This window comes from Vanacampus margaritifer, chromosome 2 (genome assembly GCF_051991255.1).
Source record: "Vanacampus margaritifer isolate UIUO_Vmar chromosome 2, RoL_Vmar_1.0, whole genome shotgun sequence".
Classification (NCBI taxonomy): Eukaryota; Metazoa; Chordata; class Actinopteri; order Syngnathiformes; family Syngnathidae; genus Vanacampus; species Vanacampus margaritifer.
The window spans coordinates 8,582,236-8,609,512 of NC_135433.1; the positions used below are offsets into that span (position 1 = coordinate 8,582,236).

The 27,277-nt window shown below is 39.8% G+C and overlaps 2 protein-coding genes across 4 annotated transcripts; one reads left to right on the forward strand and one right to left on the reverse strand.

Moving 5' to 3' along the window:
- Window positions 1-364: 364 nt before the first annotated feature.
- LOC144044904 (homer protein homolog 3-like) lies at window positions 365-13,647 on the forward strand. Of its 3 annotated transcripts, XM_077559605.1 has the most exons (11): window positions 365-558; window positions 653-701; window positions 4,854-5,010; window positions 5,858-5,989; window positions 7,294-7,398; window positions 8,394-8,402; window positions 8,506-8,639; window positions 9,349-9,505; window positions 11,924-12,031; window positions 12,113-12,193; window positions 12,479-13,647. In XM_077559605.1, the coding sequence occupies exons 2-11, from the start codon at window positions 679-681 to the stop codon at window positions 12,662-12,664; spliced, it is 1,092 nt and encodes a 363-aa protein (XP_077415731.1). In that variant the 5' UTR covers window positions 365-558; window positions 653-678; the 3' UTR covers window positions 12,665-13,647. The 3 variants fall into 3 exon arrangements, with proteins under 3 accessions (XP_077415731.1, XP_077415729.1, XP_077415730.1); XM_077559603.1 differs by having other exon boundaries at window positions 11,924-12,193; XM_077559604.1 differs by having other exon boundaries at window positions 8,527-8,639; window positions 11,924-12,193.
- A 100-nt stretch (window positions 13,648-13,747) lies between these two features.
- Window positions 13,748-27,001, reverse strand: LOC144044902 (regulator of nonsense transcripts 1-like). Its single transcript, XM_077559600.1, has 24 exons — window positions 26,591-27,001; window positions 25,902-26,038; window positions 24,797-24,886; window positions 24,512-24,679; window positions 24,221-24,401; window positions 23,983-24,144; window positions 23,573-23,657; window positions 23,297-23,395; window positions 22,123-22,231; window positions 21,809-21,968; window positions 21,484-21,602; window positions 21,100-21,264; window positions 20,864-20,978; window positions 20,629-20,772; window positions 19,767-19,980; window positions 19,304-19,421; window positions 18,927-19,083; window positions 17,381-17,523; window positions 17,127-17,301; window positions 16,970-17,051; window positions 16,690-16,851; window positions 15,567-15,763; window positions 15,356-15,478; window positions 13,748-15,258 (listed from the first exon to the last, which is right to left on the reverse strand). Exons 1-23 carry the CDS (start codon window positions 26,756-26,758, stop codon window positions 15,359-15,361), a joined length of 3,270 nt encoding a protein of 1,089 aa, XP_077415726.1. The 5' UTR covers window positions 26,759-27,001; the 3' UTR covers window positions 13,748-15,258; window positions 15,356-15,358.
- Between the last annotated feature and the right edge of the window lie 276 nt (window positions 27,002-27,277).

Consider the following 27,277-nt stretch of genomic DNA (forward strand, 5'->3'; position numbering starts at 1 on the left):
CAATCTTTTAATCTTATCTATTATCTAATTTCACAGCAACGACGACACGTTTTATTTGAAACTAGGATGGAATGAAGTCGGAGAAGCAAATTTTGGTTTATTTTTGTAAATGCTGTTATTACAGAGATTGCGTGTTTTAAAAACAAACAAACTCTTTTTTAGTAAAAAAAATAAATCAAAATAAATCAAAAGGGACAAGTGGACATGCGCTTTGTTTCTCCAGGTCATAAAGCGACACTTCCCGTTGCTTCCAGCAGATGGCGTTCCCGTGCGTGTCCACACTGACGAGTGCAGAGAGCAGCTCGAGGCTGTCAAGTTGAGCAGATCATCGCCGAGCAACGAGGCTCACAACGAAGCTTGGAGAGAAGAGAAAGAGATGAGGCGGCTTCTTATGCCAGAAATGCTCACCTTCTCCGGGCTTTGACACTACAGAGGTGTCACCTCATAGCGCGGTGTTGCACCAGCGACCTGGAAAAGAAAAAAGCAGGGAGAAAGCATCTTTACTCTTGGATGGAAAGTGGAGACTGAGAGACTCATCGGTTACTATAACGACATGGGGTGAGTTTTGAAGAAATTGGTGTTAAATAAAAGGCAGAGAGAAAACATTTGATTTAAGCGACCAAACTCAATTTGCTGCCTGAACTCTCTCTAGAAAAGAAGCGTCAAACACCTTGTAAGATGTTTCCTCATCACAGAGAAAGGTAAGATCCCTTTTGTTTCCATCTAGAATTTCTACTTTAACTTGATTTTTTTTTTGTGTGAATTTGGCATCTCACAGGAAATATAGATTATGATAAAACATTCAATATGCTTTCAGTAATTCTACATCAATAGTATGCTTTCTAGTGGCCAGTTGTCATTTGGAAATCATGAAAATATATAGACATGAATGTCGAAGGCGCCAAAACGATCTACGAAGAGTGGTAAGAAATACCCGAACAATTTTTGCATATGTTAATCAGTCTGTGTTTGTAAAGCTGTGCTTTAGCATAAACTCATTCCTGAGCCCAGACTCCCTTAAATCACTATTATGTGGCTTTGTTCTGCTTTGAGCACCCCCCCCCCCCCGTTTAACCCCCCCCCCCCCACATGGTACATCACTCTGCTAAATGGTTAAAAAACTGCACGCCTGGTTAGCTTGAATAATGCTAATCATCAAAATCATTCATTGTGTTTTATCAGCAGTCCTGTAACATTTGTTGTATCAATTTACCCCCCCCCCCAAAAAAAAACGTTACTTAAAATATGTATTCATCTATACAATTAAATGATTGATTTATTTAAAAAAAAAAAGAAAAACCTAACACATTATAAAAATAAATCATTTCAAAAACGTATTTTGCTAGGCTAATAGCATAGCTGTTACAGTATTGCCTAATTGGTTTAAGCTATGACAAATTCAACAAACAAGAGTCCAGTTGCCTTGATTCAACCTTTCTGGGTTAACATGACCTGGATCATGACAATCTACACAAGCATAAAGGCAAAAAATAAAATAAAACAAAATAAAAGGTCATTGATGGTTTTTGTTTCTCTAATGTGATGGTAAGTTAAAAATGACTTGGGCAATTACGCTTTTAGGCTAATGATTTATTGCATTATTTATTGATTGGTTAAATCATAATGACATTTATTATAAATATCACTGAAAATGAGAATTTATTTTAATTGTAACAAACCATTTTGTGTGGTTTCTTATGTAATTAATACATTTTTGAAAAATTCTTGTAAATGTCCCAATTTGTTTTGATAAAACTGCACCTTTTGTTACAACTTAATTCTGAAAATGTATTCTGCTAAAATTCTGTGTGCTTTTTTTTCCTGTCTTTTTTTTTTTGGGGGGGGGGGGTTGTCTGGTATTTGCATTTGTCAATAAAAAAGTAATTTTTTTTTGTAAATAAAAAAAATACAAAAACATAAGTAAAGATGAGATTTTTTGGGTTTTATTTATTTTTTGAACACTTTATTTGTAATTTATAATCTGAATCTTATCCAACAAATAACCGATATGAACAACCCCCGACAAAGACTAATCAGATTCAATATTAAATTGTACGACGCCGTATTAAGGCCATGTAATTATATAATTTTTTTTAGAGGGCGGGGGCAATATTCTAAGAAAAAACTCGCAAATTTACGATTTTTTTTCTCACAAACTTTATAAAGTGGCAAATTGATGAGAAAAAAACTCGATTCGTTGGTGGTTAATGGGACACTGTTTATAAAACGAAAAGGCAAGATGGAGACGGATTCATTCTTAAATTCAAACTTTACTCGTCATTCACCGCAGCCGGAGCGACAACACTTCCTGATCCCCTATCAGCTGACTTAACACTAACCAATCAGAAGCTAGCATACTTTAGGTAAATGCAAGTGAATGACATAAATGAATGTCATAAATGACATAAATGCACAAGTAAATATACATTTTAACAACTTAACTTAAATGCTTGATCGTCCGGGTGTGGACCTTCTCAAAGCGAGGCGTCTGTCGCTGGCCAGTGAGCGAATGCTTAACATGATATGGTTAATCTATGCTAAAACAATTACTATCTCCTTATTTGGAAACAAGACCGAAAAGTATTGGCATAAAAAGTTGAGTAGTACGCTACGTGTATTTCTCGTAAGGTTTTAAAAAAAAAAAATCTCTCAAATTTGCCACTTTATAAGCGTAAATTTGCGAGTTTATAAAGTGGCAAAAAAAATTCTCTGAATATTGCCCCCGCCCTCTAAAAAATATATATTTATACGTGGCCCTAATACGCCGTTATAAAATTATACTTATGTAATAGAAAAGTAAAAATAAAAAATAAAAAATATTATACACACATATTCCAAAGACAGATAATACAATTCAGATTTACAGTCCCAGACCAGGTAAATTATTCACACGTTATTTTTTGTTTTGTTTTGAAATGTTTAACTGCTGCTAAGCATGTCGACCTAACAGTATATTGATTTGGTTTCAGCATGATTCCGAAACAAGGTCAAATGGCTCATTATTTTTCTGTATTTGGCCATTAGAGGAAAAAGTTTGGACGTCGCTGCTTCAAAACTAAAGTGAAAAAAAACAATAGCTTGTTAATTTTCTCCCATAGTTGATTAGGAAATGTTGTCAAATGCCCATCGCGACCTTGTTATCAAACTCATCAGCGCTATTATGAGCTGTCCAGTCCTCTGTTCGGACCAGAGCAATATCGGGGAGCAAAAAGCAGCTCCGGTGACGATGGGGAGGATTAGCGGGGGATGACAAGGAGAATTATTAACATGGCTGTTGAAAACTCAACCTTTATGTGAGGGAGCCTGAAAGGAGGAAAAAGCAGTTTGTGTGGTTTCTTTTCTTACATTGTGAGCTCCAGCAGAAGAAGCTTACACTATTGGATTTGTGTGTCACTAATGGGGTCAGATAAAAATGTACTATTAGGACTGGCCAAAAAAACAAAAAACACTTCTACTGGGACTACCATATCAATTCACAGTCACACGTAAAAGGAAGATGTGGCCTGGTTTTTCACCAGGGTCATACTTGACCCTCTTTCAAGCAACATGATGATGATGATGATGATGATGGTAATGATGATGAACAGAAGGGGGAAGATTACACCAAGACGGCGTCTTGATGGGCCACATGCTGCTCCGCTTTTATTCACATAAACTTCAAGATGTACTTCATTAACTGGGTCAAATATTTGCCAGCGTTTGAGTCACACTGGAATTGAGAAAAGTGAAACATTTACAACAAATTTGCATGGATGAAGCGGTACAGTGCTGTGTTGTTTTTTTTATTGTGTGGATGCAAAAGTCTACACACCCCTTCCAAATGCAGGGTTTCGTGGTGGGGGTAATAATGAGACCAAGACCATTCCAAAACCTTTTAAACCATTAGTGTCATACACAATGCACTAATAATGTAGTTGCATAAGTGTGCACACCCTTTAATAACTGATGTGGCTATGTGCGCACATTAAAACTCATGTTAAAAGGTCAGCATGCACCTGCCACCATTTAAAGTGCCTCTGATTAACCCTTAATAAAGTTCAGCTGTACTAGTAGGCTTTCCGGTAAATGCTCGCATTTAGTTGATCCAATGTGGAAGTATTGGAATGCAGTGACAGATGCTAATGTATTCAACTCTATTGTCTGACTAGTTAACTAATTCACTCCTAGCCATTTTCACTGAAGCAACCCCCTTCGCTCCCGGTTGTTTTACTGGATTTTGACTGATTTTGCAAGGCCCACAGTATATTGTGTTCTATTGCCATAAAAACAGGAAACCCACCAAAAGAAAGTTTAGTGTCTCTTCTTTCATCAGGAAAAAAAGTATATTTCTATTTCTATTTTGCAGCAATTAGCATTAGAATATAGCTAAGTTTCTTCATTATTCACAAATCTGTTAAAAACACAGGGGGAGGGGTCTTTTTGCAACGTGGCCCTGGTTGAGCTCCTATACTCTGCTGCCACCTGCTGGCTGTAATAACTACCATTGCTTTAAGCGTCCTCTTCTGGTCAGAGGCTACTTCAAAGCCTTCTGTATGTTCTAACATAAAAACAAAACAAAAAACGTAAAAATACGTTTTTGGGACCATGGTAAAATGTAACGTATTTTTATGTTTTGGGGAGCAAATTAGTTTTCTTTATTCGCCAAGAGAAGTTTGTCTTTGTACGTAAACGTTACATACAAACATAACAAAAACATTACATTATTACAGACAACTCAAATCTGACACAATCATGCCCATATTCAGTACAGTTGAAATTGTTTTGATGAAAAATATGTACAACCAAAGATAAAATGTTTTTTTTTTTAAGTCTTCCAATAGAATCGATCTTTTGTTGTTGTCGTTTCCCTCCAGAGAGCAGCCGATCTTCAGCACGCGAGCTCATGTCTTCCAGATCGACCCGACCACCAAGAGGAACTGGATCCCTGCAAGCAAGCATGCGGTCAGCGTGTCTTTCTTCTTCGACTCCAATCGCAACGTCTACCGCATCATCAGCGTGGGGGGCACAAAGGTGAGAGACGGCTGCGGAATAAATTACGGTTTTAAGTTGCAAGAAAAGAAAAAAATAAATAAATCAGGATTTGGGGTTGATTTGCTCCTTCAGGGCTTGGACGCATTGATACGCATCTCGACACGTCGTGCCATACGTTTCAAGGACGGTGCATTCACATCTTTGAAATCAAAAGGGATATTCTGATTCTAATGGCTTTTCCTTACATCCCTAATTGTTCCCACTATAAATTGAATATATCATTAGACGAAAAGTCATATTTGAACATTCTCTGAAAACGAGAACCAGCTAATGTTAAAGACGTGGTCGATAAAAGCCAAAATACTGCAGGGCATTTCTGTGGCTGCTCTCTGGATTTAGATTATGGGCGACACATCAAGTAGTAGCTAGTGGGGAGGGGGCGGGGGGCTTTATCTGATCTCTTAGCACCTCGAGTCTGACCCACATTTGTGCGGTCAGCGGCCCAATCTTGCCGGGTGCCCATGTCCGTAATCTTCCGCTGTTGCCTGCATCCAGCACGTTTAACGTCAAGTCGCGTCACCGCATCCAACACGTTATGTCATCCGTGGCAAGGCAGAAGACAGACCACTCATTCGGTCCCACGTAATCATTTTTTGGCAGGGATATAAGGACACAAAAGCGAGCGGCTTCTTCTAAAGCCCCCCCGCCCCGGCCTGCAATTCCAGGATTTCAAGTCAGGGTCATTATTAGAGCACACGGAGATGACGTCACAAGCTTTATAAATAGTCATTTCATCATGTGCTCAGGGTGGATCGTCCTCTGTGCTGCAAAGTTTCCTGGCATTGTGGATTTCAAATATGCCCCAAATGCTCTTTTTTCTTGGTAGGCAATTATCAACTGCATCGTTACACCCAGCATGACATTTACAAAGACATCCCAGAAGTTTGGTCAGTGGGCCGACAGCAGGGCCAACACGGTCTACGGTTTGGGCTTTGCTACCGAGCAACAGCTGCACCAGGTAACGAGTCCTCATTGGACACACGAGTCCTTTTTAAATAAAATAAAAAATGGTGACTAGTTGCACACCTCCCATTTTGAGTTTACCATTTGATTCATAGGTAAAATCCATAGCTAGATTAAAGAGGTAAAATAGCTAGCACAATTAGATACATTAGATAGCTAACAGCTTGCTAGATAAAAATAGATAAAATAGCTCAATTAGATTTCTAAAATGGCTAAAATAGCTGGATAAAATGTATTTGGGGATGGGGATTATTAATCCTGGATTAATAAACCATGGCTTCATCCCATCAGCCCTTTTTCTTTTCGGATGTAGCGATGTAGTAAATGTTGTGTTGGGGGCTGTTGTAATAACATGTCCCAAAAAAATGGGGGTGGGGGGCTGAAATAGCTAGCTAGATTATCCATCCATCTTCTTAACCGCTTGTCCTCACAAGGGTCGCGGGGGGGGCGTTGGAGTCTATCCCAGCTGGCTTCGGGCTGTAGGCGGGGTACACCCTGAACTGGAGTGTTCAATGAACCTGCCGTGCATGTCTTTGGAATGTGGGAGGAAACCGGAGTACCCGGAGAATACCCACGCAAACACGGGGAGAACATGCAAACTCCACCCAGGAAGGTTAAAACCCGGACTCGATCTCACGTCCTCTGCACTGGGAGGCGGACGTGCTAACCAGTCAACCACCGTGCCGCCCACTAGCTAGTTTAGGTAGCTAAAATAGCTAGCTAGTTTAGGTAGCTAAAATAGCTATTACAGATAGCTGGATTATATAGCTAAAATAGCTAGCTAGTTTAGGTAGCTAAAATAGCTAGTTTAGGTAGCTAAAATAGCTAGTTTAGGTAGCTATAGGTAGCTAAAATAGCTAGCTAGTTTAGGTAGCTAAAATAGCTATTAGATAGCTGGATTATATAGCTAAAATAGCTAGCTAGATTACATTGCTAAAATAGCTAGCTAGATTAGGTAGCTAAAATAGCTATTACAGATAGCTGGATTATATAGCTATAATAGCTAGTTATATTACATTGCTAAAATAGATAGCAAGATTAGGTACTAAAATAGCTAGCTAGTACAGATAGGTAGATTATATAGCTAAAATAGCTATCTAGATTAGATAACTAAAATAGCTAGGATAAATAGCTAAAATAGTTAGCTAAATTAGATGGACAAAATAGTTAACACAGCTAAATTAGATAGCTAAAATAGCTAGCTAATATATGCACCTAATAGAAAAAGGTCAAATTCTTTGTATATTTTGACATACTTATAAAGATGATGATGATATATTTGTTGTTCTTTTTGTCAAGTTCTCAGAGAAGTTCAAAGAAGTGAAAGATGCAGCTCGTCTGGCGCGAGAAAAGTCCCAGGATAAAGAACTGGCCAACACAGCCCTCAGCATTGCTGCACCGCAGGTGAGCACAGCTCACAGTTTAGTGAAATAGCAACTACTGTGGACACCATTTAACTCCGAAAATAATATACTTTGGAAGTTAAAATGATCTCAGACAAATTTAACGCTGGAATTTTGACACTCCCATTTTTTTGCTGCGTTATGAGAGATGGAATATACAATGACGTTCACTCACTGGCCACAAAAATACTCCCAAGTAGTCTTGCGAAAGAAAATGCCTTCTGTTTTGAAAGAAATCTAAAAAATAAAGTTGAGTAAATTCATAAGCTGGCCAAGACTAGTTGAACGCCCCCGCGTCCAGTTATTAGATGGGACCGCTGGGACAGAACGGAAGGAGGAAGAAATGAAGCGAGCGGAAAGAAAGGCAAAAGAAAGATGAAGTGGGTCACTTATCTCAGAGGGGAGCGACAGTGAGGAATGTAGAACGATGGTTAAAATTATCCCGGCAAACTTAGTCCTCTTCAGCCCTCACACCGTCACCTCAGACCTGGTACTCCATCAATTAGGAATCGTTAGCAGTCCCGCCAATTATTTTTAGTGTGACCCGCACCAAATTCATTGTCCATTGAAATAGCTGCAAACGCCGTTAGTCCAAAATAGCACTGTTATATTGTGCTTTGCAAAAGAAAAAGAAAAAAGCACTGACATTATTAAATGGAATGTAAAGAAATTACTTTTTGTTTCAATTCAATCTAATAGTGCTTCTCCCTCTGTAATGTGTGTCTTGGCCACCTGGGGGCAGTATTATATAGACATTCAGCTATATTAAGTTTAAAATATATAAGCCATTTCAGTGTTTTATAACACTGGTGGACCAGCCAGGAGATTCAGTATCTTAAATCTGTGTTAGCATGTTAGCTTCAGTGCTAACATTACTGTTGAGTTGTATGTCTTGGCAGCGCTAAGTATGGTTGTGAGGTGTTGAATGATGATAGTTTTGTGTTGACTTCTTTCTTCCTTCTTCTTTTTAAATTTCGCAATGGATTTCACCCGCAGTTCTCACAGGTGAGTCCTTTCACTTTTAACGGATTGATTTCAGTTCAAATTTTGATGTCAGTTGTTCTGCAGCATCCCGAGTGGCGAGTGCATTTACTGATCTGTTCCTCAGGACCTCTCCGACGATTTCCAGTCCCCTCCGGTCATGTGCGTGAACGGGCCCGAGGACAAGCTGTTTCGCAGCCAAAGCGCAGACATCACGCTGTCCTCTGAGAAGGAGCGCATCAAGAAGATGCTCTCTGAGGGGTAACTCACGTCTTCTGCACGCAAAAATATTGTACACACATTTCAGTAAGTTCCATCTTTTACCATGAAAGGAATCCATTTCGGGAAAGTTGTTATCAATGAAAGAGCAGAAAATTCGGTTTTTGGTAAGTCATTAAAAAAAAAAAAAAAAAAAAAAAGAGACAAAAGAAAGGTACTTTACTCCTGGTTTTGACCTTGGACATAGAAGTTGGATAAAAAAAAAAAAGTTAAATCAGTTTGTTTACTCTGTATAAGTTGAAGGATGAAGTTTAAAGAATACACGCACATTTGTATACGTTATCCAACTTGTTATCTTGTACATAAATGAGTTTGCATTTGCATACAAAAAAGTATTTCAAACAATCCTAAAATCCTGCTACGCTGCATAACTAAGCTAATATTAGTCGTTAGTTGTAGCTTGTAAGGCCATCATTGATTGCATTTATTTTACAAGCCGTGTTCTCTCAGCATTGACGTAATTCTCATGTCATGGTTTAATTAGTTTGTCATCATTGGATTGAACACGGATACACTAAAAGGTGCTTACACCTAAATATCAATATTAGTAACTCGCGTTTGCGTATTTTTCAGTTTCTGGAAAATGGTTGCCAAAGTAGAAGCGAATCACCCGAAGGCAAATCAGATTCAATCTCACTGATAATAATGTAATGTAATGTAAATATTTTTTAATTTTTTTTTTATTTAACAGGTCTATCTGCGAGATGAACCTGGAAGCGGAGCTCTTCACGCTGCAAGACAGCAATTCCAAGTTAGTGGCGGCGTTACATGAAGCTAACGCTAACGTGGAGCAGTGGAAGAAACAGCTGGTTGCCTATCAAGAGGAAACCGAAAGGCTCAGAGAGCAGGTGAGCACAACCGCATATTCAGATCTGAAGGTGCTTTTGATGATGGTGAACGACCGCACCACTTGGGCCTTAAACACAACTAATGCTGTTCCTCATGAGTTCATCTCTTGATTTTGATATTTTTCTGCACTACAGCAGTCCACAATGCACAAATTCACTTATTTGTGTGTCTTCCTCAAACACCCTAAAATGCCACCATGGCCTTCTCTAAATAGGAATCGGTGACAAGGAAGTATGTTGAAGTCAATCATCGCAACATACAGGCGAGCTTTTTTTAATGATGGGGAGGAGTTAAGTTTAGCCAGGCTTATTCGTGGAAGTAATGAGTCTTCATCATTTTTTTTTTTATTTTTTTTTTTAAATAAATACTCTAAATCAGCACCCATGGAGTCACCTATTTTTTGATATTTTTTAGTGGGGAAGCCAACCCCCTTTTGTTGTGGAAAATAAAACATTCAAGGCTTATTGGCATTTTTTAGGATTTTTTTTCCCTTCAATGCATTTCAACGGGCATTTATTATACACAAAGATCAAAACATTTGATAGAATAGACAGATAGCAAAAATAGCTAGCTAGATTAGATAGCTAGTTAGATTAAATAGCTAAAATAGCTAGCGATATTAGATAGCTAAAATAGCTAGCTTGTTTAGATAGCAAAAAAAGTTAGCTAGATTAGAACAGCTAGCTAAAATAGCTAAACTAGCTAGTGAAGGAATTTAAGGAATTTTGTCCTCTTTGCGTGTTCCAAAAATGAAGATAGGTTTAATGTAAGAAAAATACACCTTTTGCAAAAATGATTTAATAAAAAACAGAAAGTCTGTGGACATACAACAGCTTCTGATTTCATCACTTAAAGAACGTGGGATTTCAGAGCGTCAAATGTGCTCTTCTACGTGTACAATAGCTTCTTATAGTTAAAAAGACCTCCTCCTTTTCATTTATAGACTAAACATACTCTCTGGTACTTTTCCGTGAGCAGATGGCGTAAACAAGGTCAGGTGGATGTTTTTGAGACAGAATGTGTTATATAGTTGAAGGATTTTCCCATAGCAAAATCTCACAAACAAGTTGAACCAAATTTACGGTGGCCGTGACTGATGAAGAAAGTAAAGAGTGTGTGTGTGTATTATTTCAAAACAAATTTTGTTTTCAAGACCGAAATGTGTTTTCGCACAAAGCGCTGAGAAGGAACTTTTTTAGACTAAATAGTATGTCCCAGCTTAAGGCCAGACCATACGAGGTCGACATCATCTGCTCTGCTCAGGACACAAAACATTTCGACAAGGTTAATGTGAAGAATTAAAATGTTCATAATGTGTAACAGTAGTTCATATATGAAATTAGGTATTAAAAATGTTATAATATCTTTCACTAGTTAGATCAGATAGCTAAAATAGCTAGCACAGCTAGCTAGATTCAAATAGCAAAAATAGCTAGCTAGATTAGATAGCTCGCTAAAATAGCCGGGCATTAATTATACATGAAGATCAAAAGATTAGAATAGACAGATAGCAAAAATAGCTAGTTAGATTAGATAGCTAACACAGCTAGCTAGATAAAAGCTAGTTTAGCTAGATTATAATATATAGCTAAACTTGCTAGTTAGATCAGATAGCTACAATAGCCAGCACAGCTAGCTAGATTTAAATAGCTAAAATAGCTAGGTAGATTAGAATAGCTAGCTAAAATAGCCGTGCATTAATTATACACCAAGATAAAAAAATTAGATTGAATAGACAGATAGCAAAAATAGCTAGCTAGATTAGATAGCTAAAATAGATCAGATGGATAAGTAGAAATTCACTGGTACTACTGTATTAAATGAATGGATGAATAAAATAAATTCCCACAGTTCCGCTTTTTAAGCTCTTTCATGTCACATTTTACCACAAAGTTTAACATAAATAATACACAAAGTCCCTGGAGAGGCCTTGAAAATTCAATCCCATTTCATGTTCCATTCCAAATGAGTTTTCCCCGCATCCCTCATCAATAACAGCTTTACTAAGTTTGATCTCAGCTCCACACTATCGATCCCCTAAACGTTCATTAGTCGGGCCACTTTCCCATCCGAGTGGATTTAGCCGCTGTTAGTCCGAGCTGGTTTTTTGCTCCATGTCCGGGGTGAGAGGACCAGGTGGCTGAAAGTAAAATGGCTCACGTCTCTGCGGTGGTGGTGGTGGTGTGAGCGGGAGAGGAGTTTGTAGGACAGCCATATCCTACTTTCATTGGCCCACTTAGGACAAAAAAAAGAGATCACCAGAGGGAGCTGGCATCTGCTCATTTCCTTCTCTTACTTTTCTGAAGATTCTTTCAAGCGCGCTTGACTTTTACAACAATAAAATTACAGTCGGGTAGACTGTTTTTCAGTACTCTACTGTATCTATTTCCTTATGTTTGTGTATTGTGTGCGTTGAGGTGGCTGACCTCGAGGCCCACGGCGGTCACGGTCCCAGCGACCTGCTGAAGGACGAGCTGACTCAGTCTCTGGAAGAGCTGGAGGCTCTGTTGAAGGCCAAAGACGAGGTCGGAACACTTTCATCTACATGTAAAAAAATGAAATATATATTCAGATACTTTTCCACACACTTTGTTGTTCCTTGGCAGGAAATTCACATTTTGCAAAGCAAGAAGACGGACTATCATGAGATAGAGCGCGAAAGAGATCAGGCTATACACAGATTGAGGGTAAGATGATATTTAGACTATATTAGCAAAAAAAAAAAAAGAGCAATGATGATGACATGTCAAATCGGTAAAATTACCGAATGAACAATACTGAGCTCTCCAGGAGGAAAAGAAAAAAAAAGACTATTTAGCAGGTAATTGACGACAAACACGCTGCCGTTACACAAATTAAGAAACGCCATGGAAAATGGACTGCGTGCAGCTCTTGCATCGGTCCCAATAGATTGCACAGGTGTACCTAATGAAGTGGCCGGCCCACGTACCCCGTTTGCTTCTCCTCAACAGGAAGTGGAGATGCGCAATTCCGAGCTGGAGCGTCGCATCCAGAACACGGAGCGGAACTTGAGCAACTCTCTGGAGGATCGAGATCGCATGGACAGCGAGCTCCAGAGGGCCATCGAAATTCTAGACATCAAGATTTTTGACCTCAACGACCTCAGGCAGAGTCTGGTTAAACTCATGGACAAATAAAAAAAATCAATCAATCAAAATGCAGAAGTAAAAAAAAAAATCAAAATCAAAAACGGAGCTGCTGAGTACAAGAAACCATCATCTTGTCTGCGGGTCTCGCTGTATAGAAGTCGGCCTAAGCTGCATTTTACATGGTTTTACTTGTCCGATAATGTAGCGCTTCATGTTGCTTGTCAGGGGGGGAAAAAATTGCAATAACTTCAAGGTAACTGCTTATGCGTGCAAGATGTTTATGAAACTGGTGCTTATAGTTTTTCATTTAGTATGACCGTTGGATTATAAATGGCATATTATGACAAATGAGAGGCCTTGTTTTACTGTACATAAACTGCCTTGTCAGCTAATTTGCATACAAAACAAGCGCACATTACTAGCGCAGCTGAAAAACCGATTTGTTGTGTGTGTAGCTTTTATAGCAGCAGTAAGACAAGCGATTGAATTGGATAACATTCTTAAAGGTCAAGTAAGAAAAGAAAAAGTCTGCTATAGTATTTCATACTATATTTGGCAAGTCACGGATGAATAAAGACACCAAAGATCAATGTTTAACCAGATAGCTGTTAAGGAATTTTAGCGGCTTGCTCTTGTGCACTATAAATCATATTTTGAAAAAGGAAGTATATCGTATCAAATATAGTAAATGATGCAATCTCTAATGTTATAGTGCAGCCATAATTAAAAAACTTTGTATTGAATAATGATTCACTTACAGTACTTGCGATAACGCCACATCTTAATAGACCTCGGCTGTGATGCATTCAAGGACATTTGGGACATTTCAGTTCTTTCTGCATGTTACTTCCATCTGTGGACAAAGTGACAGAATACGCCTAGTCAACAGTGGGTAAACTATAATTTTCACAGACTGTATATTTGATCGTTTTTATCATGCTCTTTCAAGCCTTACTGTTTAAGGGTTGTTGTGGAAAGTTTCACACGTTGAGCTGCTGTGATGGAAAATAAAAAAAAACAACTGACAAACATCTGCTATAATGGCTATACTATATACGGTATGTATGTAACATATTTCATGTATTATTTTTACAGAAAAGGTACCTGTCAGAAGAACAAAAAAAGAAGCAATTCAAATTTTCCAGTGATTATATATTTGTGAGCAGCCATTATAAATACCGTAATTAATTATCAGAGGAAAGCACAATACAGTAATGCAAGCAATCATAAGTCAAACAAGATGGTCGACAAACATGTCCATCTTAAAGCTTCTGAAAAAAAAGAAAAACTACACAACCTGATTCAATTTCATTGACCATGAGCTGATTGGGAAAGCTTGTCAATTTATCGAATAACCTCAGAAGATGAATCAAATATTATGAACATATGTCTAATACACAACTATATATTTCCTCTTGTGAATCTGAAATTACTTTGCAACACAGAACAACCGATAAATATGTCAATTCCAGTGGTGGGCTATGCATTTGGTACCTGGGCCTTCAGTTGGGACTCATTTTTAGGAACATACCCACTGTTACTTGCTGAAAAATTCACCTATTCATTTTGTATTTTTTGCACTGAGGTCAAAGCCATGTCTAATATAAAATTACTGCTATGGCGCCATCAGGTGCCAAGCCATTATAATGTCGTGAGGGGAGCAGCTTTTTATAGTCAGGTCATAGCCTTCCCTAATAAGGAAAATGTGCTTTACTGCCATCTATAACAATACACATATTCTTTATCATCTGTAAAGAACAACTACCGGTAATATTATTACTGTTACTGTACGTTTTTGAGAAATAGAATATTACAGAATGCTATTTTGCCATTTTTGTAGAATTTTGGGGGTAGGCTGGAACAGATTAATGGCATTTCCATTCATTCTAATGGGGAAAGATGATTTGAGATACTGTTGAGAGTTACAAGCATGGTCATGGGCAGAACTAAAAATTTCACTATTCACAGCAGGGCTTGTTCTCTACAACCCGCAAGCAGCGCTATCATTTATTACGACAGGTCATTCCGTGTTGTTAGGCACCACCACTAGGGGTCAGCAGGGACGAAATGGAACCCCTCAAAGCAGAGAGAGAGAAGAAAAATGCATGTGATCCCCAAATGTCCAGCGGCTTGAGCAGCCAAATGCTAAGTTCACACTGACTTGGAACTTGGACAACTTCAGGACTTGTGTGCCCTTCACTGTCTCTGGTCTTCAAGACGTCCTGTCCAGTAAACTTGGAGGACGGATACGTGGGACATCTTTCTTCTCCATCTTTCTCAGACAGCCTGAAGATGCAAGCGAGGTAGTCCCCGCCCCCCGCTCTCCAGTTCAGAACCAAATGGATCGCCTCTTCCTCCTGGACCCGCCAAGGTCTTGTCGATTCGCCAGTTTTTCTCCGGCGGCTCGTCCGCCGCCCCCGGCTGGTGCGCAGCAGCGGCGGCCTTCGCTCCTCCACCGCCTCGCTCTGCTCCCATTTGATTTCTCGCGCTCGTGATTGGTTGCTTTTCTCGCAGTCCTCGCTCACTTCTGCTACTTTCACACAAGTGGTGTCGCGGTGGAAAACGGATATCCTTGTTTGTTGTCACCCAGATTTTTGCATTCTGAGGAATCGAGCTCACACGGGCCAATCTCCTTTCACAAACTACAGAACAAAAAAAAAAAAAATAGAGAGAGGTGGATGAAAAAGTATAGAAATACTTCATAGTTAGACTTTGATGGTTCTTGTGGGTTTTGCTTACAGTCTAATACTGGGACAGTCCGGTCACACCACCAAGCTGGTAGGCTCGTTCCCCCTGATAGGTGGAATCCTGAGACAGAGCCACGTCAACCTGGGACTTAAACTCGTCTCCTAGGTAACTCTCCTATGAGGGAACCAGCAACAACAACAAAATGCGATGATTACAAAAGGTCAACAAATTGTTGGCCCAAACACAGAAACAGTGATCCAACCTGGGAAAGCTCCGGCTGGGAGAGGCCGGGCTGGCTCATCTGTGACGGCTGGCTCATGTTGACGTAGCCTTGGGTCAGAGGGCCCTGGGAGCTCAGGTCCTGGCTGACCCCGGGATGCCCTCCGTTGCGGTTCCGATGACTTCGAGTGCTGCCCCCTCCTCCGCTACCAGATTTGCCCTTCATGCCGCCTCCACGACCTGGAGAAGAATTCAGCGAGCTTAAGCGGGATGCAGGGCTGAAACCTCCGAGGTCCAATTCCATTTTTTTTTTCTAATGCTGTCAAAGTTAAAGCATGAACTCATTAATCACAACAAAATTTTTGCATTAATCATGTATTAACGTAGATTAATCACACTATTAATTTTGACAGCAGATTTAATAAATAATAATAAATGCACGTGGGGATTTCTGAGCTGTTTCAGTACCGCCACCTGGTGGTCGAGAGGGGCGAAATAGAACTGCACTTGTGCAGTACGTTACCTCACGATTGAGAGTCTGTTTTTTAAAAATTATTCTTATTATTTGAAGATGTTTACAGGGAAGTGCGTTGATTTTGATGCATAACTACAAAAGATAGCAAATTAGAGTTCAAGCATGATTTTTTTTGATTTCCTAAATACAGTGTTCCCCCACTATAACACTTTTCGCTGCCTCGCTGTTTTGCAGATTTTTGTGTGTGGAAATTTGCATGCTTTTTTTTTTTTTTTTACAGTAATGTACCTATTTTATACAATTTATGAAAGTTTGAACAAGAGAGAAATGTGAAAAAATTGAAATGCCTCGATGAAAAAAGTGTTCTTGGTGTGAAGTGGAAAGCTTCCTGGCTATATTTACTTCTATTTATTTAAGTAAATATCGGTTACAAAGGTGAAAAATGTGATTAATCGTGATTCATTATGAAACATTTTACGATTAATTAGTTTTAAAAAATGAATCGCTTGGCAGTACTAGTTCGTAGTGACAGTTCCTTCGGCCCAAGATGCTGCTAAATGCATTTCCTCTATATTAGACAGGGTTTAGGCAAACAAACCCGGCAAATTAGGTGAACCAGTTCAAAATTGTTAAGCGTGTACGTCTGGCTTCACACATGTGACTAAAGCTAAAGTTGGTTCTCAAATCTCACCTGATGTCGGCCCGTTGAGCTGGCCCATGTACCCTGGGGGAGGTATCGGGGGCATGACCAGGCTGAAGGGGATGGGGATATTCAGGGCAGTCAGCGGGTTGGGGCCGGTACCAATCATTCCAATCTGGTCGTGGGTCTGGAAGTACATGTTGGATGTACGCCCTGCAACGGAAATATGTGAACGATTGAACATCCATACACGATTAAATTTCTATTTCTAAGTTCATCGGAGAGCATATCGTTAAATCCTCCTCGAAAGTGTTTGAAACGGACCGCTCACCATTGCTGCTGCGATCATAAACAGATCCAGGGATGAGGGCTTCTCTGGCGTCATACATGGCCGTGCTCATGAATCGGCCACCCTATGAAACCACAAATTTGGAGCAAACACACACCCCAAAAAAATCGGATGCTGATTGCGCAATCAGTCAACTCACAGGGTTGATGGTATTGACCAGCTTGCGGGGCTTGCTGAACTGCATGAGGCTCTCTCGCAGGTTGTTCAGGGGCCCTTCCACCAACACCTTCTGCTCCTTGTAGTAGTTCAGCAGGTGGTTCCACAACGGCTGCTTGGATAGAGCTTTCGGGTTGCCCACGAGGATCACGCCATATCTGAAAGGGCACCCGAGAGGGAAGCAACAATTGTTATTATTATTATTGTATTTGCTGCACACATGAGCTTTTTTAGTACCTGGCTCTTGTGAGAGCCACATTGAGACGACGAGGATCGTTGAGGAAGCCGATGCCTTGATGCTCATTGGCCCTCACGCAGGACAAGATGATGAAGTCTTTCTCTCTGCCTTGGAACGCATCCACACTGGCAATCTCCACCTCCTGCATAAAGACAATCCGCGTAGAATTGACGCCAATTGAAATGCATTAAGAGGGGAAAAAAAGTTTTTTTTCTCACCCGCCAACATTATTTTGTAAAAACTAGCGATGTTCCAATTTTTTCCCTCCAGATCGAGACCAATGCGAGTACTTAACTCTTGAGTAGCCAATGATACCGATACCAAGTGCCAATACCACTAGTATTTTCGATGCATAAAATTTCCTCAAAACGCAACAGATATATATATATATAAAAAAATACATATATCCCAATATAGCATTTTTACCTAAAATGCATGAAATTAATGGCAGTTTTCTATTTTTCTTATGTCTAATTCCTGATCGTTAAATTGTATTGACCAACGTTGTGAGTACCGATGCCATGAAATAAGGCAGGGTATTGGCTCGATACTAATACCTGGTATTGGTACTCGGAATGGGGTTGGGGGAGGGGTTACCACAAAAGTACTTACGTAAGTAAAATTTGAAAAAAATAAATCTGAAAATCTGCGAATATTCATTTGCAGGTAGAGAGACGTTTGTAAGTCGAATTTGTAAGTCAAATCACATGAAATGTTTCTAAATGAAATGTTATGAAAAAAAACAACTAATAAAAATATGTAAAAAATACATCAATGTTTAATGGGAAAAATATCTGCCTCAAATAAAAACCAAATATCAAAATTTATAGAAACATGGTCTACGTATATAGAATTTTTTAACCTAATTCTGGTTACTTAATTCTGCCTGTTAGCGAGAGCCACCACATCGTGATAACTTACATTGATGTTTCTGCATTTGGCAATTTATTATTGTAATATATTATTAGTATGGGATTTTTTTTAATAGGTTTTAGGTGAACTGATGAATACACACACGCTCGCACGCACACGCACATACACATCCACATACAAAAAAAATAAATATATATATATATATATATATATATAAAAAAAAATAATAATAAAAAATAAAAAAGGAGAGCAATGATGACATGTCAAATCGAATGAACAATACTGAGCTCACCTTAGAAAAAATTAAAAATTAAAAAAATATATATATATATACACACCAAAGACATCATCTGAATCACTTACCCTCAATTTTTATACAGTACAATGTCATAAAACTGTACATAGATGTTGGAGGAGTTATTGAGTTGAGTTCATGTGAGGCTGCCGAAGTGGAAGTAAAAGAAAAGTTGTGGAAAGTATGTTTTCCGACTGTCCGTGAACTGCGCATGAATGCGATTGGCGCGTATGACGGGTCAAGATTCAAGTGATTTTTTGAAGCTGAAGCGATATTGTACGTTTTGCTACTACTCACAGTGTGCCCCGCCATGAAGAGTGCGTGCGCGAGGTAGAAAAACTAAAAAACGTACAATCTAACGACGCTCGCGCGCCCACCTGGTACAGCTTGGTATGAAGGGAGCCACTGAACTGCATGTACTGGACAAGATAGGACCTCTGACCCTCATAGGGGGTGATGATGCCAATCTGATCAGGTTTGGCTCCAGCCTTCAGCAACCTTGTCGTTATTTTCTCCACATTGGCTGCCTCAGTTCTGTGTGAACAAGATGGCAAAAAAAACAACAACACTTTTGCAAATACAAACAGGTGCGTTTCAATAAATCATGGAAAACTCAATTTACTCCAGTCCTTCAATTCAAAAAGATTCACTGCATAATATACAAATGTTATTTTTTTAATTCAATGACATTTTCTATATGATAATCCTTATATTATAGAATTCAACAATATAGGAGGTTCTCAACAGCACACACCTGTTGAGGTATGATGTTCCAGAGCTGGCGATTTCCTCTTGGCCTTGAGTGACGTAAAAGAACATGGGCTTGTCAAGCTGTGGCCACTGGAAGTCAAAGCCTTTCTTCACACGGTCGCCTACAAACACACATTCAAAACACAATGACATCATCGGGGGCTGGCAAATGAGCTTGGAGGCACACCTCTGCCACCTAGTGGACTTGAGGTGCCATTTATCAACAGGATACTATAAATTTTTTATTTTCCAAACAACTGCTGCAGAGTGACACCTAGTGGCAAATTTGGTACTTTTTTCTCTCTCCATAATCTGCTCAGTAAATGGTCTCCCTGTCAAATCAATATGAGCCAATTTTTATGAATGCATTTCAAACAGCTCTGCGTTTAAAAACATGTAAATTCACATATTGAAAAGAACCACAAGAAGTTGACATTCCAGCCCCCCAAAAATAAATAATGTCTAACCTGCAGTGACCCCGTTCTGCAGCGAACCTTCATAGAAGATGTTGGAGGGGAAGGCGCTGAGGGCCGGGTGCATGCGGTACTGAACCTGCAGACGGATGGGCCGGATCCCCAGAACCACCAGCCGCTCGAAAAGAGACTGGGACAGGCCTGCTTTAGCTGCCTTCTTGCACATCACCACTGGGCCCAGCTGGCAGTGGTCGCCCACCAGAATCAGCTACCAAGAGAAAAAGCCAAAACAATCAAACACATTTCCTGTCATTTTTTAAATTTTTATTGGTTATGATCCAAATGAGTTGGAAAATTTTAAAATTAGCAGTGAGGTCAACTGCCTGTGATAGAAACTTTACATTTTTGGCTAATGTTTTTTTTTTTTTTCTTCTAATGGAGAGCTCAGTATTGTTCATTCGATTTGACATGTCATCATTGCTTTCCTTTTTTATTAAATATATTTATATATATATATATATTTTTTTTTTTGTTTGTTTGTTTTTTTGTATGTGGGTGAGTGTGTGTGTGCGTGTGTGTGTGCGTGCGTGCGTGTATTCATCAGTTCAGTATTTGAGGCAGATATTTTTTCCATTAAAATGTGATTTATGAGGAGGTTAGACCATTGGTCGATATTCAGAGTTTGTTTATTTTTCCAGTTAACATTTTTGGCTAATGTTAATGAACAGTACACTCTAAAAAGAGAATTGTTAAACCAACTTTAAAAAAAAATGTGTGTTACCACTTGAAGCAATTTTATTAAATTGGTCAACAATTGTCTGTTTAATCTTAAATTCGTTCAACAAATCTCTTTTTAGAGTGTATTTCCAATATTGCACCCAAACATAAAGCATACAAACAGAAAAACGGCTCGTACCTGTTTGGCTCCGAGCACCACAGGCACCATGCACTCGGGTTCGGTGGCCTGAGTGCTCTCGTCGATCAGAATTGACCGGAACTGCATCTTGGCTAGGCGGGGGTCGCCCACCCCGACGCACGTGCAGCAGATCACGTCAGCGTTCTGCAGGAAGTCAAGAATGTAACTTACTGGTCATGCTCAAACAAGTGTCAGTGATGGGGGGAAGGGGGGGGGGGGTTCCTCATTTTCTCACCATCAACAGTTCCCTCTCCGCGGTACGTCGCACAGCTCTGTAGCGTTTCTCATCAGAGGATGACAACTCTCCGGTCTCGTCTTTCAACTGTTGTAGTTTTTGAAGTTCTGGCATACTGTGAACAAAAAAAAAAGTGTGAGAAAAAAAAAGAAAGAAAAAAAGAAAAAAGTACCAAATTTGCCACTAGGTGTCACTCTGCGGCAGTCGTTTTGAATTCCCATTACTGCTATCGTTACCTGTCCATGTTACGGGTCTGGTTGTTTAGAGCCAAGAAGGACACAGGCGAGTCGATGGCTTCCCTGCTCTTGGCACACAGCCTCACCACTTTGAGGCCAGTTTGATGGATCTTCTCGGTCAGCTGGTCCACAGCAATGTTACTGGGAGCGCACACCAACACTGGTCTGGAGGGACACAAGTCACACAAAAAAAAAAAAAAAAGAGATTGATGAATTAAAAAGGTAAAGATCATTTATTTGTCACTTTCCACCCATTTTCCATACCACAGATTACACCCTGGATTGGTCAACACTCAATCACGGGGTACAAAGAGACAACTTTCCACTCCACACAAATTCAATCACAATAGAAAACGGTTCCATGTGTGAAAGACACAGTCATACCCATTTCCCTGCCGGGCCAAGTGGTACATAATGGTGGCAGAGGTCACCGTCTTTCCAGTGCCAGGAGGACCTTGAATCAGACTGAGGGGCCGCTGCAACACTGTCTTGACAGCATACACCTATGCGGGACAAAACACATTCATATGATGCAGTATTGACACTGCAGGTCCAAGTGCCCAATTCTAATTTCATGAAAATTTGGCTAGGGCTGATTTTCCAACCTCATCTTGTGATGCCAGATATACAATACATACGTACCACTTGAGCGAAAAAAAAAAAAAATCAAAACTGTTATTTAAAGCATGCAATGTAAATCCTTCCTTACTTGGGAGTGGTTGAGGTCGGGCAGTCCTTGGACCGTAAAGCGTCTGGGCAGCTGACACTTGATGACCACGTCCTCCACCTCGTGGCCCAGCAGTTTGTGGTAAATGTAACCAGACACTGAAGTCTCATCCACAGCAAATGTCTTCAGGGAACTCTGCATCCTGCAATGACAACAAGCAGAATAATTTCGCCCAACAATGGCACTGTGAACCAAAGAGGAAAAAGTCCAAGGAGTAAAAAATCCTTCTACTAACAAAAATGCTGAGCACAATCATTGAGATATTTAGTAGCGAAATAGTAGACACTACGTGGTACCTGTCAAAGGACGTGGACTTCCACACAAAGTCCACCTGAAAGTTGTGTGGAATTTCTACTGGAGCTCCAGCGCCGCTCCTTAGCTCAATGGCGATTTCATCACCGTAGTCTTGAGCAGCAAGTTATGGAAGAGGCATATAGATTATTTACAATTTAGGCAGAAGGAGTCAGACACTGAAGTATCATTATCCTTGGGCATAAAAAGTAAAAAAAACAACAAAACTAAACCCACAACAGACTACCTTAGAACAGATATATTAGATAGCTAAAAACGCTAGCTATATTAGATAGCTAACTAGCTAGATTATATAGCTAAAATAGAGCTACATTTTGTTGTGAGCTAGATTATATAACTAAAATAGCGCAAACGGCTACCTAGATTAGATAGCTAAAATAGCTAGCACAACTAGCTAGATTGGATAGCAGACAGAAGGAGTCCAACGACACTAGAGTATCATCATCCTAGGACATAAAAGTAAAAAAACAACAACAAAACTAAACCCACAACAGACTACCTTAGAACATATATTAGATAGCTAAAAATGCTAGCTATATTAGACAGGCTAACTAGTTAGATTATATAACTAAAATAGAGCTACATTTTGTTGTGAGCTAGATTATATAACTAAAATAGCGCAAACGGCTACCTAGATTAGATAGCTAAAATAGCTAGCACAACTAGCTAGATTGGATAGCAGACAGAAGGAGTCCAACGACACTAGAGTATTATATAACCCTAGGACTTAAAAGTAAAAAAACAACAACAAAACTAAACCCACAACAGACTACCTTAGAACAGATATATTAGATAGCTAAAAACGCTAGCTATATTAGACAGGCTAACTAGCTAGATTATATAGCTAAAATAGAGCTACATTTTGTTGTGGGATAGATTATACAGTATAACTAAAATAGCGCAAACAGATAGCTAGATTAGATAGCTAAAATAGCTAGCACAACTAGCTAGATTGGATAGCAGACAGAAGGAGTCCAACGACACTAGAGTATCATTATCCTAGGACATAAAAGTAAAAATGTATTTCTAAACCCACATCAGACTGCCTTTAGATGTTTGTTAAATGTATGCTGGCAGGAACGTTGCACCAATGTTGCCACCATTTAGATATAAAGTTGCTCTAAAGTTGATGTGCCATGAAAACACTTCTGAGGATACTGTCAGGGACTTTAATGACATGTCCGATGCCTTTCCATGGAGGAGCCAGATCCCCTTTGTACCTCAAGCAGATTTCATCTCCTTGCATCAGTCGCATATCTGCAGGAGAGCAGGGAAGATAAAAACAAAAAATAATTATCATTTTAATTGTGTCTATTGTTTTTGAAAAACATTGTTTTGGTTATTAGTCGACCCATGGGGGGAATCCTATCTACATAAATAAAAACAATACATTCAAATATGTGTGAACTGGAAGGCAAACTACTAAATACATACCTGAGTCAGTCTTAGGCAGAGTAAAATTAGCAATCCTCTTTTTATTTAGGCCAAGGTCCCACCTGACTGTAATATTCCCTTGAGTCTGTGAAGACGAATTCACTTTATTACTACAATACCGAAACATATTTTCTACGCTTCTGATAAGCAGCACAAACATGATTGCTCAGTAAAGCTGTCTGCAAGGTGCTGTGTTTTGTATGTGTGTGTGTGTGTGTGTGTGTGGCAACGTGTAAGTGTCAAAATGGCCGGCCCCTAAAACGGATAAAAATGTGTGGATGTTGCTCCTTAACTCACTTAAACGCAATATCAATCAGAATAGGCCTAACTTGTTTAGGTTAATGGGGTTTGCAAAGAACATTTTTGGGTTGACTTCCCCATTAAGTTGGTTAGTGATTTAAACCTGATACCTGGGACTCTTTAAGCTTCTTATCATAATCAGCCTCCAGTTTGACAAGCGGACCAAAGATGTTCTGGTATTGGTAGGCATCCTCATAGCGCAGCAAAACATGCTGAGGCTCCTCATCGATTCCGGGCTTCTCCAGATCTTCCAAGGCTGCGCTGGGATTTTCCTGTCAAGAAAAACAATAGTGAGAGGCGACGTGATGAGCAATAATGGATGTAGTATCTGGTGTGCAGTGCCGGTACCTTCCACAGCTCCTCTAACTTGTTGATCTGCTGGGCTGTGATCTGGCGGGCCCTGAGCTGCTCCTGCTCTGAGGGGATTTTAACCAACCAGGAGAGGAAGCAGCGATCCTGAATGAGAGGCTGCCATTGGGAGCTGTCCCAGTTGATGTCCTTGAGGCTGCTCTGACTGGCACATGGCTGTCTGGGTTGCAAACAAAGCAACAACAACAAACAAAAAAGTGCCATGTTATATGGATGCATTACAGCGGTGCATCCGTGCAATTATAATCGATTGATTCTTTTTGTTCCCACCTGCACAGTAACACCACCACGGAGTCGGCCTTTGCAGGGATGAAGCCTAGTAGAAAGACATTACGACAGCCGCAGTTGTAGCACTCCAGCACCGTTTCCCCCAGTGGGCCGTCTTTATGCAGGGTCACCTCCTTGGACTTCGCCCTCACCAGATGGTTCACAATGTGACTGGAAGTTAAAAGGACAATGAATAAACAAAGTGGAGGACATTAAGACGTATTGCGGTAGCAGCCATATGTCATGCGCTGGTTGCTCTTGTGACTTTCGCAGGTGAAAATAACTTACCTGCCTGAGGTGTTTCCACGGCCATTACAGAACCACTTTTTGCTGGTGTTGCAGTGGACCACACAGGCTGGATCGTGAATTCCACAGTAACTGAAAGAGGAGTCGTTTAAATGTAGTGATGGCAAAATGAAGCCCCATAAAGCAGCCAAGCCCTGCAGGCAATACTTCACACACCACGTCGGGGCTTCAAGATGATTCATTTCCTCGACTACGCCATCATGTGGACAGAAAAATGTATAACATGCTTGGTGCATGCAATAAAATGGTGGGGTGTAAAACATGCTCTGAATACAAAAATATATATATTTGAAGAGTGTTTTAACATGAATTGTTCTGTGTTACTTTGTCTATGTTTGTGCTTATGCAACAAGTGAAAATGTGAAATAATTAGGTAAAATAAAGTGCTTATTCATTTTTATTTAAAAACAATATTTTTCCAAAATTTTTGGACTCAGGCGGTTTCTTTTTTTGCAGAGAATTTCACCTGCTTTTGAAAAAACTCTTTCACATGGTACTGATAAAGCGTTTCTTTGCCGCTTTTATTTCGAACTACACTCAAACCTAGCGAATCATTTCCTGAGTCAGTCACGTGGTACATCCGCTTCGCGGTGCTTCAAACGTCACCACGTACGTCATCAACACGCGGATCGACTCGCCGTTCATGAATCATTCATCCACATTAGTCGGCACACGCTTCAAGGATTCGACCCGAGAAGCACATCACTATTTAAATGTAATTAGATTGTTTAAAACGCCCCAAAATATGTAACTATTTACTGCATGTGTTTTGAAAATGTAGCTTACAAGCTGCAGAACATTCACAATAGAAGGATTTCAATAGATGCTCAACTTCAGTATTCAAGCTGGAACTTTGATGGACAAATTTAAAGAAAATGCAATACATTTATTTCCTCCTCACATTCGGTTTACTGAAGACTCTAAATTGTCAATGTGAATGTGAATGGTTGTTTATGTGTCCTGCGATTGACTGCCTCTCACCCAAGGTCAGCTAGGATAGACTCACCCGTGATCATATTACCGACACGTGATATTGAAAACGGATACATGGATATTGTGTCACTAGTTTGGATTTTGTCGTTTTAACCTGCAGGCATGCAGAGGGAGGTCCTTGGAATAGAAGGTGTCCTCCTCATCCTCCTCAAAGTTCAACTCCGCCAGCAACTGACTTGCATTAAGGACAGGGTCGTCTCCATTGTGTAACACACCTCCAGAGCCATTAACCTATGGACACATATAATAAATATGATACAAAGCCATCTCAGCTTTATGATACACCAGAGTCATCTCAGTAATTAATCAGGGCAAAAAGTAATTTACTGATGACGTGAAATAACTATTGGTTAAAGTTAAAATATAGTTTTGTTGTGTTGTACTGAAACAGTGGTTGTCATTTTTTTCCTACATCAAGTACGACCAAAAAAAAAAAAAACTTACTAAATAGAACATAACAGTTAAATAATAATTGTAATAATTGAAATTGTATTTAGATAGTTTTAACAGGCTGTATGCATAGCTACTAGCTTAATTGTGTCTAATTATATTTCACAATTTAAAAGCTTTATTTGTATTTAATTCCGTGACTCTTTTCGCATACTACACTTGAAAAATCATTCATTTCAAGTTTAAATGCCAAGTGTTGACATGCTAGCTAGATTGCTAAGCTAAAAGCATGGGGACAGACGAATTATGTCATCATCACGCTAACCGGACATGGCCAGTTGTTAGCGTTTTTATGTCAAAACGGCAGACAAATGCGGCGGCTGAGTGTCTGACCTGGTTGTCCAGCTGACTCTGGGTCTGGCCTTGGGTTTGGCTGGGCAGGGTAAAATCGGTGAAGTCGTACTCGGAGCCCTGAGTGTCTGCTCCGAGTAGCTCGGCTTCCTCGGTGTCCAGGAACGTGAGCGTCTGGGAGCTCGGTCCGTACGCCTCCACGCTCATCATTCGTCTTGTCCTTATTTTTATTTTTTTTTAACAGTCTCCCCCACGCAGCCACTGTCCGAGAATAAATAAAGAGCAGAGGTGGGGGAATGACAACACAGTGGCGGCGAGCTTCACATATAGATTTGGATAAAGGCTGCGTTCTGTTTGGCTGCGCCAGCCTACTTGCTCACTAACCACTGAGTTGTTTCTCATAGGAAGCGATAGAGGAGGCAAAGGGAGGAAAGGAGGCAAGAGGACGCGAGATAAGGAAATCGGGACGGCGTAATGACGTCATTATCGTCTATTAAAAACACACGTTTATTCATCAAGGTCAGGTTTTAGAAGTCACATGTTCACCTCTAACGATGACAAAACTGTCAACAACAATCATGTGTACTTGATTTAACTGAAATGTATATTGTGAGACTTATACAGAAATTGCATCTTTATATTAGGTTGTAGTGTTACGTTTAATATAACTATGTGGCTCATGAAGCTGAATTTCAATCATCCCATTTGTAAATTATCTATAGCACACGG